At 31.0% G+C, this 18,808-nt stretch overlaps 1 protein-coding gene and 1 long non-coding RNA gene across 2 annotated transcripts in view; one reads left to right on the top strand and one right to left on the bottom strand.

Annotated features, from left to right (window-relative positions):
* Positions 1-9,195: 9,195 nt before the first annotated feature.
* LOC114325650 (zinc finger protein 154) overlaps positions 9,196-18,808 on the bottom strand; it is a 37,986-nt gene continuing 28,373 nt past the window's right edge. The window contains exons 4-5 of the mRNA XM_050659635.1: positions 15,146-15,501; positions 9,196-9,605 (exon numbers count right to left, since the gene is read on the bottom strand). Of these exons, the coding sequence (XP_050515592.1) occupies positions 9,259-9,605; positions 15,146-15,501 (703 nt within the window). The 3' untranslated portion in view covers positions 9,196-9,258. The remainder of the gene's footprint in view (positions 9,606-15,145; positions 15,502-18,808) is intronic.
* Positions 16,370-16,753, top strand: LOC126890573 (uncharacterized). Its single transcript, XR_007700375.1, has 2 exons — positions 16,370-16,417; positions 16,492-16,753. It is a non-coding gene; the product is annotated as an uncharacterized LOC126890573 (long non-coding RNA).

Consider the following 18,808-nt stretch of genomic DNA (forward strand, 5'->3'; position numbering starts at 1 on the left):
TCATTTCTAAAGTAAAATAATTTAGTGCATTTTAAAGACTACATCCTAATCTTAAAAAAAACCTACAAAACTGTAATAAATATGTTCAAACTTGAGTAATACCGTCTTAAAGTGTGTTAATTCTGTAAAACTATGAAATTTTCAAAAGTTACATTTTTTGAGACGTCGTATCATTTGAATTAAATTTTTGAGATTTTTGAAGTTATACGTCTTTTCGCGCGATATGAGGGTGAATTTTAATAGGATTAAAACCTTTGATCCCGGCGCAGTCGCATTACAACTTTGTTCTGATTGGATGTTCAAATGACATGACAAAAATTATCCAATATGGCAGCTGTGGGACTGTGGTTTGGTTATGTATGGTTGTTGCGTTTTAAAATTTGTAGGAAGAGAAACAACAAACAAAAAGTTAGTTAATGGTTATACTGCCTTTTTAAATAGTTTTCATATTATATTTTTGGACGTATTAACATAGAAGAGATGATTGTTGCATGCCAATGTGAAAGCCCATCAAACTGTGACTAGTATGAGTACCGCAAAATTACTGATAAAAAACCTATTAGCTTGAAGGCGTAGAGAACTGTGGATAACAACAATCATCCGGGACGATCTACCATCTCGCTTATTCAAAGCTAAAGAATCTTACACTGGTAAGTGTTTTAAACATAGTTGATCAAATTTTGTTATGATATTTGAACATAGCCACTTTGCACGATGCAAGTGATTGCGAAATTTATTAGTCGTTATACGGGCTCTGATTGGGTGTTGAAATGATCTGTCAATAATAAATAATTGTTCAATATGAAGGTAAACAAATGTATAATATATTAGTTTTATTGTTGTGAGGACAGAAACAAAAAAGTTTATAATTGTAGTGATTTTTAAATCGTTTTTAAAGCAACAGGTACGTAATAATTGTAAATGTATCATAGGTACCTACCTATGTGAACCTACCAAAATACATAGTATGTAATACTTTTATTTACATAATTTGATTACCATCAAAATTTCTATCAATATTCACCTAATATATTGTTTTCTTACTCTATGTTTTGTTGTATTTTTTGAATTCTAAATCATTTCAATTCAAAATCAAAATAATTTGATTTACATAATTCAAAAATGTCAAAAGTTTAATCCGGTTAGTTAGTCGATCTTCGCACATAATGACACACTGTCTCCGTGGCGAAGCGTTTAATACGAGTGAACCCCAATACAACGCCAATACCAGCCGCGCTGGTAAGTTGGTTCGAATCCCAATAGAAACTTTTATTTTTTTATTATACATTTTATGATTGTAAGTATATTTATTATATAATTTTATTTTCAGAAAATACGTAATTAGTTAAAAAATTTCCGACAATTAATGTTCAGAAATCATTTGTGGCATTTTTAATGTGTTTGTGTGTGTTTTATTCTTTTATTGTTTTAATTTTTGGCACTGTTTTAATAACAATGTTTGAGAAGTAGTAAGTATAAATTAGTTTAATATTTAAATAAAATATAAATAAAAAGTATATTAATTTCGTTTATAATCATATAATAGAAGTATAACTTCTTACGTGCGTACAAAGTACATACACATTCTTTTTTTTTTGAATAAAACATCCTTTAGTAAGATGTTTGAAAGGTAAGTTGTGCCAAATTTAGAGTTTTATAAGAAAAATTGTATTAGTTACACATTTTTAAATAATTTTTGAACAAAATTCATGTACGTCAAAATTTCAGCCCACACCGTCCTTATGCCCATACATTTTATTTCTTTTTATTACAATCATAAGACAGTTTAATTATTTTTCTTTCATGTCCAATTTGTAAAATTTCATTTGATCGATTAGTTAAAGAATTACATTAAAATAACTCAACCGTGCACTTCGCCGTACGCTAGTTTACAGTGCGCCAATGTTTGTGAGAAGGGTGACTTTAGCCTTATAAATGAAAAATTATAGAAGCTACAGATTTAATTTTAGAAAAATCTTTACATGAGGTTTTTTTTTTGTAAAATTTTCTGAATTTTGCAATGGTCAATCAAGTCAGTTTTTTTCTAAAATTTATATTTTCCGAGTTATTTAACAAAAAAACATTTAATTTCGCAGTTCATTTGTTTAATAAAAAATGAAGCACCCACTTCTCGAGTAGAACTTTTTGATATGTTGTTTATTAAACATTTCTTAATGAAATTACAAAAAGTTCTATCTTGTTTGATTTTTTCCGAAGTGAAAATCTATATGCACTCCCCTAAATAGTTATGAGGAACTTCAAAGGAGAAATCAGTCTGAAGGAAAGCTGTAAACCAGGAATTTATTTATTTACCAAGTTCAACATACGATTGCATAGGCGACGATCGTATAAAATGCGTGAAACTTTTAAATAGCTTGGCACCACAATCAATGACCAATGGGATCCACAACATGAAATAAAAACCCGAATACAAATGGCAAGTCAAGCTTTTATGAAATTCAGACCCAGAGCCGTGCGGTAGATCTTTTCAATATGATGCAAGTCTTCGAAATGCCGTCCCCTAAATATTATTGAAATTTGTGAAAACTACACAAAATGAACGTAAACTTTTATGTTAAAAACAAAACATAGGTGTACTTTAAATTAAATGAAATATGTATTAACTTTAATTAACATTTAGAAAAATTAGAATAATACCCTTCCGACTTTAATTTTGGCAAATTCGTCAATCAGATTGGTGTAGTCTAAAGTAGCAGCTAGTGAGGACTCTATTGAAATAGAAATGAGTGCTAATTTTTTAAATGTTGTTCTAAAGCTATTTTCTTGTGGTATTTTTATAATCAATTACTTTTAATGGGAAATAAGCCACAATTTTACCAAAAAAATGATTTTATTAACGTTTCGAAGCCCAAATCGGGTTTCTTTGATAAAATATTTTATATTTAATAATAATAGTAATATTGTAAGTGCATTGTAGCCATTAATCATCTTAGTCTTCAGTCAGTATTATAAGTTGCTTTACTCTATCTTACATATGCAAATTTTAATAAAATCTTGTTGAAAATTTCATTTTTCTCAACTTAACTGTTATAGATCATCCCAAGTAGCACCGAACGGGTTTATTAAGTATTTTAAGAATGCTTTAAAACTGTAGAATAAAACAAATTAAAACCATTTGGTTTTTAAGTAAACCTTAAGGTTGCAATAAAACCGCTTTCGGCATAAAAGGGCCCACTATGAAAGAGGTCAATAAAACCAAAAATAAAATCCTTCTTAAAACTTAGTTTTCTTAAGCAACTGGTTTTAAAGCTGCTGTGAAGGTGCTTTTAAAACCATGGTAAAAGACACTTTCAGTGCAGGCAGTTTTATAGCAAACTTAAAAAGGTTTCTTAAATGGAGACTTTTAAAGACAATTTACTCTTTTTCCTACCATATTAAATGATTCTTTAAACCCATATACTTCCATATAGGCCAACAAATTTTTACATGCGTTACGATAGGTAGATATGTATTTGTAACTATAAAATAATAAAAAGTACATACTTGGTTATTTCAGACTGTCAAGATAGAAAAACACTTGCGCACCCAACTTTATTGATAATGTTAACAAAAATAGGTCTAAATAACTCACGCGCAATAAAAATTTCTGACTTTTGGCGATTAAAAAATAAAAATAAATAAAATAATTTGAATCCGAAAGATATTAATTTGAAAGAAAAATAATTTTATCTACAATTTTAATGTTTTATTGTTAAAATAAATCGAATTTATGTCAATAAGTCGCTTATTTATAATTTTTATGTAAGCCTTATATTGTAATATATCATGGCTTACAGCATCTCCAGAAAGCAATATGGCCCAAATACAAATAAAACTATTTATTAGTCTATCGACAGACAATTGTTAAGGGGGAAGTCTACTGTGACAAGGGAAAAAAGGGATTTTCCGGATTTTTTTTCTAACAAAATATGACTCGTACATTAAATTAATTTAAACCGCCATCTTTATTATATAGGGTGTCCCAAAAGTAGTGGAACGATCGAATATTTCGCGAACTAAACATCGGATCGAAAAACTGAAAAATACGTGTCCAATCATTTTCAAAAATCTATCCAATGACACCAAACATCAACCCCCACTACACCCCCTGGAGGTGGGGTGGGGGGTAACTTTAAAATCTCAAATGGAAACCCCTAGTTTTTCTTGCAGATTTGGATTCGTTACGTAAAAGTAAGCAACTTTTATTCAAGACATTTTTTCGAACTGTGGATAGATGGCGCTATAATTGGAAAAAACGATTTATCCTGATACCATAGGTAAATTATAGAAACTGTCTAATATCTCGAGAAATACACTTCCAAATGAGAAACTAAAAAAGAGGTTTTTAATATTTTTCGAAAACCTATCGACAAACACCAACATGACCCTCCAACCCACCCCCTGGAGGTGGGGTGGGGGGTAAATTTAAAATCTAAAATTGCAACCCCCACTTTTTATTGCAGATTCGATTTCGTCATGAAAAATTAAGCAACATTTATTCGAAACATTTTTTAAAATTGCTGATAGATGGCGCTAATAAATTGTATTTTTCCAATTAAAGCGCCATCTATCAATAATTTTAAAAAATGTTTCGAATAAATGTTGCTTAATTTTTCATGACAAATCCGGATCTGTAATAAAAAGTGGGGGTTGCTATTTAAGATTTTAAAGTTACCCCCACCCCTCCTCCAGGGGGTGGGTTGGAGGATCATGTTTGGTGTTTATCGATAGGTTTTCAAAAAATATTAAAAACCTCTTTTTTAGTTTCTCATTTGGAAGTGCATTTCTCGAGATATTGGACCGTTTCTATAATTTACCTATGGTATCAGGATAAATCGTTTTTCCCAATTATAGCGCCATCTATCCACAGTTTGAAAAAATGTCTTGAATAAAAGTTGCTTACTTTTACGTAACGAATCCCAATCTGCAAGAAAAACTAGGGGTTTCCATTTGAGATTTTAAAGTTACCCCCCACCCCACCTCCAGGGAGTGTAGTGGGGGTTGGTGTTTGATGTCATTGGATAGATTTTTGAAAATGATTGAACACATATTTTTCAGTTTTTCGATGCGATGTTTAGTTCGCGAAATATTCGACCGTTCCACTACTTTTGGGACACTCTGTATATTCAAGTATGTATTTGTAAAAAAAATTCAAGTCGAAATATTCAAAATTGCCGTCGTGGCACTCCTTCAAGCGCAGGTCCGTTTTTTAGGTGCCCAAACGGTGTACATGAAATCTCACGTCTGGGTGATCTGAAACAAAAAATGGTTATCATCTACATTGTATTGACTCTCGTCTGACGGAGAATTTTTTTGATATCGTTTCTTGTTTAATTGTTATATACAATAATAACATAAAATTTGGGCAAAAAAATAGAAAAAAATTTCAAGAATTTTTTTTCGGCGTCAAAATTTTTAATCGACAAAATCCTCCTTCAGACGAGAGTCAATACTATGTAGATTGTAGATGATAACCATATTTTGTTTTTAGTTTCAGATCACCCAGACGTGAGATTTCATGTACACCGTTTGGGCACCTAAAAAAACGGACCTGCGCTTGAAGGAGTGCCACGACGGCAATTTTTAATATTTCGACTTGAAAATTTTTTTACAAATACTTGAATATATAATAAAGCTGACGGTTTAATTTAATGTACAAGTCATATTGTGTTAGAAAAAAAAATCCGGAAACTCGGCCTGTTTTTTCCCTTGTCACAGTAGACTTCCCCCTTAAGATCAAATGGTTTTATTTTATACATTTCCAAGAGCATATATCCTACATAAAAGCAAGGTTGCCTTGGAATTAAAACCGTTTAGTTTTAATGCTCCTGTCAATAATGCCACTCAGTTTTAATGTGAATCTAACCTAAAATCAAGGCGTCGTAGTGTTGTGTGTTGTATTTTTCTTTTAAAATGACCAGTTCGTTTATATTTTAAGTACTTGCGACTTATTTCTTCCATACTAACTGTACTTCCACTTTTACAACACACTGCACCACTGTTTCGCTCTAAAACAAATGACCGACCATTTTGGACATGAAAGAAGAGGGGATGAGTTTAGTTTTATTGCTTCTAACAAGAAGCATGGTTTAGTCTTTACGTTAACCAAATTGATTCAGTTAAGAGCGTTTGGTTTTAATACAGCCTCTACTAATCGGTTTTACGAAAGCAACTTTAAACAAAGCGAAAAAAAAATAGTTTTAAGGCATTTGTTTTACTGACATAATAGTCTTGAGATCAAGTAGTTTTAATAATACGTTTTATTATATAGTCATATTAGATGAATCTTTAAAACTGCAATAAAACTAAAAGGTCACAAACTAGAATCTAATAAAACCAATCAGTCCGGAAGTTGATTAGTTTTAAAGTGAACTGAGAATAAGCCATTTTAAAACTACAATAAGACAAATTATCTATTAAGATTAATTAGTCTTATTTGATACTCTTATTAGATACTTTAAAACTAGTGACAAATGCTTAACAGTTTTAAAGATTTGTCACTATATCTAGAAGGTAACTTTAAAACCATTATCTTCTTATTTACCACAATAAAACCTTTATAAATGTCCAATACCAAATATTCAGAATTAATATCCGCTATTGAACAGTATAATTTTATCACCCCGTAGAGCTCACGAAATAATTTGTTTTTATATTTACACATTAGGGGAGTGCATATAGATTTTCACTTCGGAAAAAATCAAACAAGATAGAACTTTTTGTAATTTCATTAAGAAAATGTTTAATAAACAACATATCAAAAAGTTCTACTCGAGAAGTGGGTGCTTCATTTTTTATTAAACAAATGAACTACGAAATTAGATGTCTTTTTCAATAACTCCCAAAATATAACTTTTAGAAATAAAATGACTTGACCATTCAAAAATTCGTAAAATTTTACAAAAAAAAAACCTTCTACAAAGATTTTTCTAAAGTTAAATCTGTAGCTTCTATAATTTTTCATTTATAAGGCTAAAGTCACCCTTCTCACAAACATTGGCGCACTGTAAACTAGCGTACGGCGAAGTGCACGGTTGAGTTATTTTATTGTAATTCTTTAACTAATGTATCAAATGAAATTTTACAAGATGGACATGAAAGAAGAATAATGAAGCTATCTTATGGTTATAATAGAAAGAAATAAAATGTATGGGTATAAGTACGGTGTGGGTGGAAAGTGAGACTTATATGAATTTTGTTTAAAAATTATTTAAAAATGTGTAACTAATACAATTTTTCTTATAAGACTCTCAGTTGTGCCCAACTTACCTTTAAAACATCTTACTAAACGATGTTTTATTTAAAAAAAATCTCAAAAACTTAATTCAAATGATACGACGTCTTAAAAAATGTAATTTTTGAAAACTTCGTAGTTTTACAGAAATACCACCACTTTAAGACGGTATTAGTACTTAAGTTTGAACAGATTTATTACAATTTTATAAGTGCTCTTTTAAAGATTAGAATGTATTGTTTAAAATGCATTAAATTCTTTTACTTTAGAAATGAAATAAACTATTCCTTTTTGATAAAATTAAGAAAAATAACAAAAATGTATTACAAAAACCGAAAATTACCAGCTAAAAAAATGTTTATACAAAGTGATCAAAACTTTTTTCTGTAAAAATTACCTAAAATACATTTAATAATAAGCTTCAACAATAATAAATATTCAACAAAAAATTTTTTTATGCTCTTATACAGAATGTCTGCGTAACTTGGTACCTATTGATAACTTTTTTATTATCAGTTTTACGAAAAAAAGTTATTCTTTATAAAATACCCGACATCGTATATAATTTAAGATGCCACAATCAAATATCAAATTTTATTAATTTTATACGAGGTATGTCAAAAAATATGAATTTCACTCAAGAGTAAAGTACCTTTATATTTCACAATATCGAAAATTGTTATTAAGAAAAGTTGTTTAGAATTAAAAAAGTTGTTTCAGTGTTCAACTACATCCTTCTAATTAAAATATTGTGAATAATAAAGGCACTTAACTCTTAAGAAAAATTCATATTTTTTACACACCTCGTATAAATTAAAAAAGTTTGATATCTGATGGTTGTATCTTAGATTTTAGACCAGGTAAAGCATTTTATGAAGAAAAGCTTTTTTTGTAAAATTGATAATAAAATAGTTATCATAATTGTATAAAATGATAATGGGTATCCGTAATTTGAGAAAAAATTGAATTTTTTTTTTCGATTAGAATGATGTAATTTTATATTGAAACATATTTTTTAATTTCAAACAACTTTTTATAATAGCATTTTTTGATATTCTGGAATATAAAGGGAAAAATTCTTACTCTTTAACGAAATTCATATTCTTGACATAACTCATATAAAATTGATAAAATTTGATATCTGATGGTTGAGTTTTAGATTTTTGACTATCCAGAGCATTTTACAAAGAATAACTTTTTTTCGTAAAATTGATAATAAAAAAGTTTTCCATGTGGTTTCTAGCTACGCAGACATACTGTATAAGAATGTTTAAATTGTAATGTCATATTCGGATTAAGCATAATCAAAAACAAAATAAAAACATTTGATCAAAGTAAAATGATGAATTCAACGATATTTTTAAAATTATTTATAAAAAACCATTGTTATTGTTTAAACAATTAATAAACAATTAGCGGCCAAATCTGCGAGTAGAACTTTTTACTTTAACATGTATAAACTAACAAAAAAAGTTTTAGAAAAATATAAGCTTGTTTGAATTTTTCCGAAACAATGCATGTTTTCGTTCTAATTGCACTCCCCTACATGTGGACTACTAATTTCGATAATAATTTGTCAATTGTAAACAATATAATTTGGAAATGACACAAAAGTGCTGACGAAAGTAAAACTATTTACCTTTGTTAGATACACGAAACACGCGGTTCTCGTGTCAACGATGACCCAAATTGAGCTTCTATAAAACTATGATATCTCAGCTAGAGAAAGAGTCTTTAAATAAGTCGCGTATAAGCCACATATCAGTACTCAACCTTCTCTCCCCGCTATCAATAAAATATCTAAGTGCTATTGGTGTTTCTATTACTGAAGATCATCCTCCACTGAGACCGAAGATTAGACAATAAACCTTAAATAAAACTAAAATGTTTTTATTGTGCTACTTGGGATTAGTAACTCTTGCAAATACTGTAAAGAACACATTAATTTGTAGAAAAACAGGTTAAATAAATACTTTATTACAAAATAAATGCAAATACATCCCAACGAGATCAACGAACGAACACTAATGCAGCCGCATGTGACTCATAACGGCGAACTTACTACTGAACCACTTGCCGCAAACTTCACAGGCACACGTCAAAGGCTCCTCGATGTTGTGCACGGTCTTGCGGTGGCCCTTCAGCGACACCTTCTGGCGAAAACTCTGACCGCAAATGTTACACGTGAACGGCATGTCTTGCGTATGCTGGCGCTCGTGCGTGCGCAACGCGAACTTTGACGAGAACTTCCGTTGGCATTGTTCGCATTCGAACGGACGGAGTTTTTGGTGGGTCATCTTTTTGTGCTTGTTCAGGTTGTAGAAAGTGAGGAAGCTTTTGCCGCAGATGTCGCATATGTGAGGTCTCTCACCTACAAGAGAAAAATCAGCAAATATTAAGATAAATACTACGAAATTTAGTCCATTGAAATGTTACATTTTGTAGGCCATACCTTGCATTTGTTAGAGGAGTCAATTTTATTTTTGAAGTTATACTTCTTTACGGGCGATATGAGGGTGAATTTTTATATGTTAAAACCTATGATCCGGGCGCATGCGCATTATAACTTTGTTCTGATTGGATGTTCAAAAGACATGTCAAAAATTATCCAATATGGCAGCTGTAGCACAGCTGTGGTGTGGACGGTTGACAGTTTGGTTATGTAATGTATGGTTGTTGCGTATTAAAATTTGTGGGAAGAGAAACAACAAAGGTTAGTTAATAGTTATACTGCCTTTTTGAAGTTATACTTCTTTAGGCGCGATTTCATTGAGGGTGAAATTTTAGTAATCTGCGCACACAGGCAGTATGGAGTTCGTTACTAAATGTTTTAATTTATGTATTTATCAGTCCAGAAAAGGTGTGGAAAGAATATATTAGTGTTTTTAAATATATTTTTCTACAAACGTGTTAAAAATGCAATTTATAGCACTCCATAGGAGCGTAAAAAATTCTACTTTAAAGCACCGGTGCTTTAAAAATTTTAAGGCACTGCAGTTAAAAATGAATTGTCAAATTGTGAAACGTCAAAATATTTATATTTCATTTAGTAACATTAATAGATATTAATAATACCTATTTACGAATGTTTCTTCTAAAATTTAGAAATATATTAATTTTATAATACATTTAAGTATGTAATAATTTTCTTTACAATTTTTACTTGCCAATTTGTTTTGTTTATACCTAATATCGCCGTTGTCTAGCAAGTGTCTGCGTAGATTAGCGGTATGTGTATTTAGCTACGGACCCGTTAGTACTTGGTTCCATTCCCACATAAGGAAATTTTTTTTGTTTATTATTAATGGTTATTGACATCTTAGACTATTATTATATGGACTTATAAATGATTAAAAATAATTAAAAATAATTAAAATAATTAATCGGGATGTTGCCCAACTATTTACCGGGTTGCAAATTTATAATAATTGCCTATTTCAAAATGCACTTTTGAAATGAATTTTTCTTATGCACAAATGCAATTTCAGATTTCTTATTCATTACAATAGTTCACAAAATTTCCTGACATTCTCACGAATCCAACGCACCAAACTGCATTAAAATCCGTCTTACTGCGCCAAAAATCGAGAGTAAGGCCTTTTTTTGTGCTTCAATGCCTCGACTAATTCGGCCAGAGATCGAGAAGTCGTGAGTTCGAATCCAGTGCAATCCTATACTTTTTTTATTTTTTTGAAAGCGGTAAGCACAAAATTAGTTTGGTGTTTAAAAAAAATTAAAACAAACTGTTTAAAGTATATTTATTTTTAAGAAATCATATAATAGAGGTATAACTTCTTACGTGCGTACAAAGTACACACACATTCTTTTTAATGTGTAGAGGGATTCAGTAGAAGCTTACGTTCAAGTTTTTGGGGTCGCCGCCCTTGTCCCCCGGCCGCCATCTTGGAAAAGGGGTGCAAAGAGGATTCGCGCTATATCTCATAAACTACCAACCCTACGGAAAATCTAATAAAACATAAAATGTAGAAAATTAAATTTTGTATAATTTTGTTTCTATTACTTTTTATCGTCAAGTGACCAACAAAAAAGATATAAACAAAACTAAGTAAAAATCTTTTAACAAGTTTCCTTTTGGAGGTTATAACTTTTTTTCAGTTCATTTTACAATAAAATAACATATCTATTTTGTAGGGGGTTTTTCAGCGAACAATTTCCACTATAAAGATGTTTAATTCTATTTATCTAGGTTTTACAGCGCTCCAAACTTGACCAGATTCTCGAATGCTCATAGGGATACAATAAAAACAAAACGTTAGGCTTACTTTTCTATGTTAATATTATTTTATTCATACAATTTATTATGATTTTAAAATTCCTATGCTATTATTAATCTATTTTTTACGTTTCTCCCCACTATAACACTTAGAACTCTAAGCATATATAGAAAAGTCCCAAGAAGTTGTTTGAGGACAAATTCGCCGGTCCAGAAGAAGAATGACGTAACCGCAAAATGTAAAATTCTTCAGAAGAGCAAAAAACGATTTTCAAATATTTAAAATAGGGATTAAATGAAGAGTAATCGTCCAGGAGCATCGGTATGGCACTTGTTTTTTGCCAACGATGGCTTTTATTTTCATCGATATTGGTTCAAATTTCATAATCGCCCCATTTTCAACCCTATCTACAGTTGCGTCATTATGCATCTGAAACAAAGTCTAACATAGCGCTTATTGCAGTAACGACGCAACTACCCTATAGTGGCTTAGCACATTTTTACAGTTCGGTCTTTTTGTATCATCTTTACATAGTATTTTAGAAGTTAATTGCGCAATAAACAGGAATTGACAAACTTTGCAGTTACGTCATTTTTCTTCCGTACCGGACTGAACATCTGCTTGAGATTACTTTTTTTATTATAATTGATCCTAGGTGGTACAGCAGTCGGTCCCCCTCTACTGAACTTCTTCTTACAGTTGTGCTACCTATTTGGCTCCGTGAAGTCGTATTAAAAATTGTGAAAAGTATTTTGAGTTTTATAAATAATACTATTGAGAGTCTCGTGGGTAAAATTTATATTTTTGTGATTAGATAAGCATTTTGTGTTTTTTGTAAGAGCGCTTCATGAGTGGTGGTTATTTTATTTGTAACAAACCTCTGGGGAAAATTATTTGTCAGTGGGAAAGTCGAGCCATGTTTACTCACTGTTGTCTGGAAACCCTGAGATACAAAAGATTCGCTAAAACAGTGACAAAAAATGCATTTAATTTCTTCTCACTTACTCCAACACAAGATGCATCCAGTTTCCACAGACTCCGAGTGTATCACCAGATTCAATCATGGCTCGGTAAACATTGTGATCCAGAAAATTGGGACTGGAAAAAGCATGGAAAATTATGGATACCAATCCAAACTTCCAAGCCTCCAGTACCCCCGAGCTTATGAAATTCATCTTTAGCAGATACAAAGGAAATTGGAAGTGCATGTGGTTGCCGAAAAGCAGACCTCAAATGTTCAGCAGTGTGCCTCTATTGTGGTGGTGAAAGTTGCAGCAACATCGTGGACATATCAACATTAATTATTGAAGAAAATGAATTGGTAGATGAATTACCGACAATAACGCCAACTCTAACTCTCATTATACTACAAAAATTCACCTCGGATACTGATTCAGATCTTGACTCGCAGCCTGAACCATCGAAAAAAATAAAGAATAATGACTATGATAGATCTTTTTCAACATATAATAATAAATAATATTATTTTGTCTAGAAATTGTCCATGGATTAAGCCTAATGGGGGATACCACACAAAAAACGCGCCTCCAGACTGTACCTCATAGGTGGTCAGGAAAAGGGTCAAAAATAGCTTAATAATAGCATAGGAATGTTAAAATCATAACAAATAAATATATAGATAGAAAAGTAAGCCCAAGGTTTTGTTTTTATTGTATTCCTATGAGAATTCGAGAATCTGGTCAAGTTTGGAGCGCTTTAAAACCTAGATAAATAAATAACATTAAATAACTTTAAAGTGCAAATTGTTCGTTGAAAAATCCTCTATAAAATCGCTATGATGTTATTTTATTGTAAAATGAACGAAAAAAGTTATAAGCTCCAAAAGGAAACTTCTTACAAAATTTTCTCTTATTTTTGTTTATAACTTTTTTGTTGGTCACTTGACGATAAAAAGTAATAGTTATAAAATTGCAGAAAATTTAATTTGCTACATTTTATGGGTTATTAGATTTTCTGTATAGTTGCTAGTTTAGGAGATACAGCGCGAAAGTACTTTGCACGTACTTTGCACCCCTTTTTCCAAGATGACGGCCGTGGGACAAGGCGACCCCAAAAACTTGAAATTAAGCTTCGACTGAACCCCCCTACACATTAAAAAAAATAAAATTGACTCCTCTAAGAAATGCAACCCTAAGGGCCGGTTGTTCGAACGCTAATCAACAATGATCATTATCAAATATTTAATTACTGTCATGAACTGTCAATGTCAACTTTGTTTGGGTTGCTGAAAACATAATTGATTGCAATTATGAGACTTGTTAATCAATTAACATAACAATAATTAACATAATTGATGAATAAATCTCATAATTGTAATCAATTATGTTTTCAGCAACCCAAACAAAGTTGACATTGACAGTTTCGTGACAGTAATTAAATATTTGATAGTGATCATTGTTGATTAGCGTTCGAACAACCGGCCCTAAATGTAACATTTGAATGGACTAATTAAGATAAATAGTTTTTCAGTACAGTAAAACCTCGATATAACGGACCTCTATATAACGGCCTTCGGATATAACGGACGAAAAATCCGGTCAAATGTAAAAAAATTAAAAACGTCCTGTTGATATGATACATGCTTAACCTGTCACATACCAAGATACATTGAATACCAACGGGGTCCCCGTGGACCCCAAATGCTACACCTACCTAGAAACTTTAGTTGTATGTTTTTGCCAAAAATACAACATCGCATATTCAACCCTTGGATCGGGGAATAATTTTGGAAACCAAACGAATATCTAGTAAAAAAAAATTGTTTGTTGGCCAAGATGCAGACATAAGATTAGAAGGGTTGGAAATTCCAGATTTCTGTAAGACAATACATATCTAATAATGCCGGGGAAGAAGTAGGTAGCTGAGATGTTTTATTTTACAATGGCTAGAAGTAGATGAAGGTGTCCCTGGTATAATATCACGACTGAAAGTGAAATAGCAGATGAAGTTATGAACCTAAAACATGAGGATGGAAGTGAAGATAGCAAAGAAGGCAAAACAACACTGCAAAAAATGAAGTTTGCAGAGGTAAGATCGCATCTTAACGATCTAATAACATTTATTGATTATTCAGACAACGAAGTTCAACTGTATTATACGCAATTTCGTAATTTTAGAGAGTTGATTATAAAAAAACAGCAAACTTCAAAAGTGCAAACAAAACTTAATTCCTTTTTCAAAGCAGGATTACCGAAAGCAAGCGTGTCGATATCAAATAAGGTCACTTCACGACGAATTTCTGAAGATAATTAAATAGAATTTTGTTTTTGTTTTTTATTTAAATACAGTGTACATATTTTCAAAAAAGAAGTTTTTTTATTTATTTGAAACCAATTTTTTTAATAACGGACTTTCGGCTTTAACGGACACCCCGTCCCCCCAATTAGTCCGTTATATCGAGGTTTTACTGTACTTTAAACCAAGTTGACAATAGCTCGGTTACCACTTTTTTTCTTCTGTGGCTGCAGTAATTGTGCTTACGCATGTGCAATTGCTGAGGTGATTTTAAAAATTCGAAATATTGTGGCAAGGAAGCCAGGATCTGTACATGACTCAACCATTTTTAATCAATCCCTAATAAATCAGCAATTTGAAAATGGAGAATAGTAAATTGCAATAAGATGCCACAAGAAAATAGCTTCAGAACAATACTTACCAGTGTGTTCTCTTTTGACGTGCAACAACAGGGCATATGACTTCTTGAAAGATTTATCACAGAACTCGCAGATATAATTCCTAGTTGAATGGGTGTAGTGAATATGCCCCTTCAAAGAGATCGTATTCTTGTATTTTCCTAAACATATCGGACATTCCACTTCGTTTTCCAAATGACTCTTCCGATGAGCGGGAAAATTGGATGGAGTAATGTAGACGCCGCATATGTCACACTGCTTTTTATTGTGGGTGGTTGTATGGGCGTTACGCCGGCTTTCGTTGGCAAACGTCTTCTTGCAGTGATAACAGTGGTAGATGCCGGGTTTTTCTTCCTTCTCTACTTTGGTATGATGGGCACTGAAAGATGAAAACGTTAATTGTATAGAAGTAACTTATTTACAAGCTGTCAGCGCAATTTTGAAAAGCAAACTAATCTGAAGTTGTAAATATATGATGTATACTACTCTAAACCAGTTTCACAAGCAAATTATATGAGTGATACCCAAGGTTCATAGATAGGGGTTAGGTTATCTCATAACTATGTGGGCGGAAGCGAGAGGGAGGGGAATGCCTACGTCACTCGTACGACAAAGTCAAGTTTGACAGTTGTTTGTGGTTATATTTCCGTATATTTTTGTGGAATTTTCTTATAATATCGTTTATTTGTTTAATATTTGTTGAGTTTTTAAGCATATAAGGACAATATTACTATAATTACTTATTTGGGTCCTATACGCTGTGAGCTCGTACGTAGAGGGGATATTTATAAATTCGCGAGCGCCAGTAGTGGCAAGTCTGTAAACGTTTACCGGAAATTTGACATAAATGTCAAAGTGATTAATTTGAAATTAAAATTAAAAACATTAATTATAAAAAATATTAGTTGGTCAAAGCTGTGGTATATATTTTTACCTTAAATATACTTACGTTTTAAATACTGAATTTACGTTTTTTTTAATGTTCCGTAATATGTTATTATAAATTAATCTATTAATCTTAGCGCCATCTACACGATAATTGTGAAAGTATTCGAAGTAAGAAATTAATATTTCATCAATAGAACGTCAAAATGATTAGCAAAATCTTAAAAAAATCTATTGCAATTTAATAACTTTTTAGCGTTGTAAATATTAAGCGATAACAATTAAATAATAAATTTAAAAATTACCGGTGAAAGTTGAATTAGTAATCCGCCAGGAGCGACACCAACGAAGCTCAGAGCGCATACAAAGGCAGTAATGACTTGTGAAGTGTGTTTTCGTAACCGTGTAAAGTTAGTTTAAAAATTATAATATTACACATAATAATATGTAGTTTTGTATGTTATAATAATAAAACATTTTTTAGATGAGTGGTGGTAACATTTGTAGCATAGCTATATGTAAAAGCAACTCCAAAATTCCTGAACCAGATGGAAACAAAATAATGTTTTTGGACATTTCCCAAATACCTTAACATTATCAAACAATAATGGATAATAAAATGTTACAAGATAAATGGGCCTCTAAACATAAGAAAATAGGTAGCAAACATTTCCTCGTGTCTGAATATGTTAATATTATGTTACGTCTTTTTTATATTTTAACCTAATAATAAATTATTTATATTATTCGTTCTTTTGTTGTTGCATACCACCAAAAATGATAAAAGTGCTGCACATTCCACGAAAAACATAATAAGTAAGTACCTACATATTAGTATTTTTGATTTTAAACTTTTTCTTCTATTTTTTTGGATTTTTGTGCTAATTAAATTGTTTTCTCCATTTAAAACACACATAATAAGTGTTAGATGAATTCTAGTTTTTTGTTAGCAGACTATTGATTTTTAAGGGAAAAACTGATATAATTACCAATATAAGAACCACTTAATATACCTATACCCAAGAAAATCTCAAAATATATTGCAAAACCTAAGTTTTTGAACCTTTTATTAGCATTGACTCTTATGACAATTTTAAAATTGTCGTACGAATGAATTATACCCGCCTTTAAAAAGCCAGCCATTGATTGGTCTACAGTTATGAGACAACCTACGCCCTAATCTATTAACCTTGAGTGATACCAGCATTTTTAGTCCATTAAAATGTTACATTTTTTAAACCATACCTTGCATTTGTTAGAGGAGTCAATTTTATTTCTTTAATGTGTAGGGGGATCAGTAGAAGCTTAAGTTCAAGTTTTTGGGGTCGCCACCCTTGTCCCCCTTCCGCCATCTTGGAAATGGGGTGCAAAGAGATTTCGCGCTATATCTCGTAAACTAACAACCCTACGGAAAACCTAATTGAACATAAAATGTAGCAAATTAAATTTTCTACAATTTTGTTTCTATTACTTTTTATTGCCAAGTGACCAACAAGAAAGATATAAACAAAAATATCTTAAAAATTTTTAACAAGTTTCCTTTTGGAGGTTATAACTTTTTTCAGTTCATTTTAAAATAATAAATAACATTATAGCAATTTTGTAGAGGGTTTTTCAGCGAACAATTTTCACTATAAAGTTGTTTAATTCTATTTATTTATATAGGTTTTACAGCGCTCCAAACTTGACCAGATTCTCGAATGTTCATAGGGATACAATAAAAACAAAAGTTATGCTTACTTTTCTATCTATATATATTTTTTATTCATACAATTTGTTATGATTTTAACATTCCTATGCTATTATTAATCTGTTTTTGACCTTTCTCCCCACTATAAAATTTATAACTCTAAGCATATATAAAAAAGGCCCAAGAAGTTGTTTGAGGACAAATTCACCGGTTCAGAAGAAGAATGACGCAACCGCAAAATGCAAAATTCTTAAGAAGAGCAAAAAACGAATTTTTGATATCAAAATCATAAAGTATGATCAAAATTAGCCATTCACCACACGGTGGTCAGGATCTCGAGATATAAGCGTTTTTTGGGGTGTGCCGCTTGAATATGAAGTAACATAACTTTTTTCCTATTGTATATTTTGACTTAAAATTTTCCAAAAAACTTCTTCATGAATTATGTTTTATTGCTGTGTTGGTTAAAATAATTATAAACTAAAAAGTTTGTCACTCAACTTTTTTAAGTAAACATGAAACTAACGAAATATGATGACAAAATGTTTAAAAACTAACAACTCCTTTTTTAATGTGTTTAAACATTTTGGACAAATTTCATTGTTATCTACATACTTCAAAAATGACAGAATTAAATTTTCAAAAGGAAATATTTATAGCGACCAAAGATACAAGGAGGTAAATTTGAAAAATCATCAAAATTGATTTTCGGCATTTTTGTATAAAATTTGATTTTTGAACATGTTCCACCAAATCTAGATAAAAATAAACTTCATATTCGGATTCAGCGACCTCGAAAACATAAAAATAAACCAAAATTGGTCATTTACCTTAAATTTGATTTTCGTGGTCGGCATAACGATTGCTGCCGCTCGACTAATATATAGATAGAAAAGTATTTTTTTTATTGTATTCCTATGAGAATTCGAGAATCTGATCAAGATTGGAGCGCTGTAAAACCTAGATAATAAATAAAATTAAACAACTTTATAGTGAAAATTGTTCATTGAAAAATCCTCTACAAATTCGCTATGATGGTATTTTATTGTGAAATGAACGAAAAAAAGTTATAACCTCCAAAAGGAAATTTCTTACAAAATTTTCTCATATT

The sequence above is a fragment of the Diabrotica virgifera genome, chromosome 8, assembly GCF_917563875.1.
Source record: "Diabrotica virgifera virgifera chromosome 8, PGI_DIABVI_V3a".
Taxonomy (NCBI): Eukaryota; Metazoa; Arthropoda; class Insecta; order Coleoptera; family Chrysomelidae; genus Diabrotica; species Diabrotica virgifera.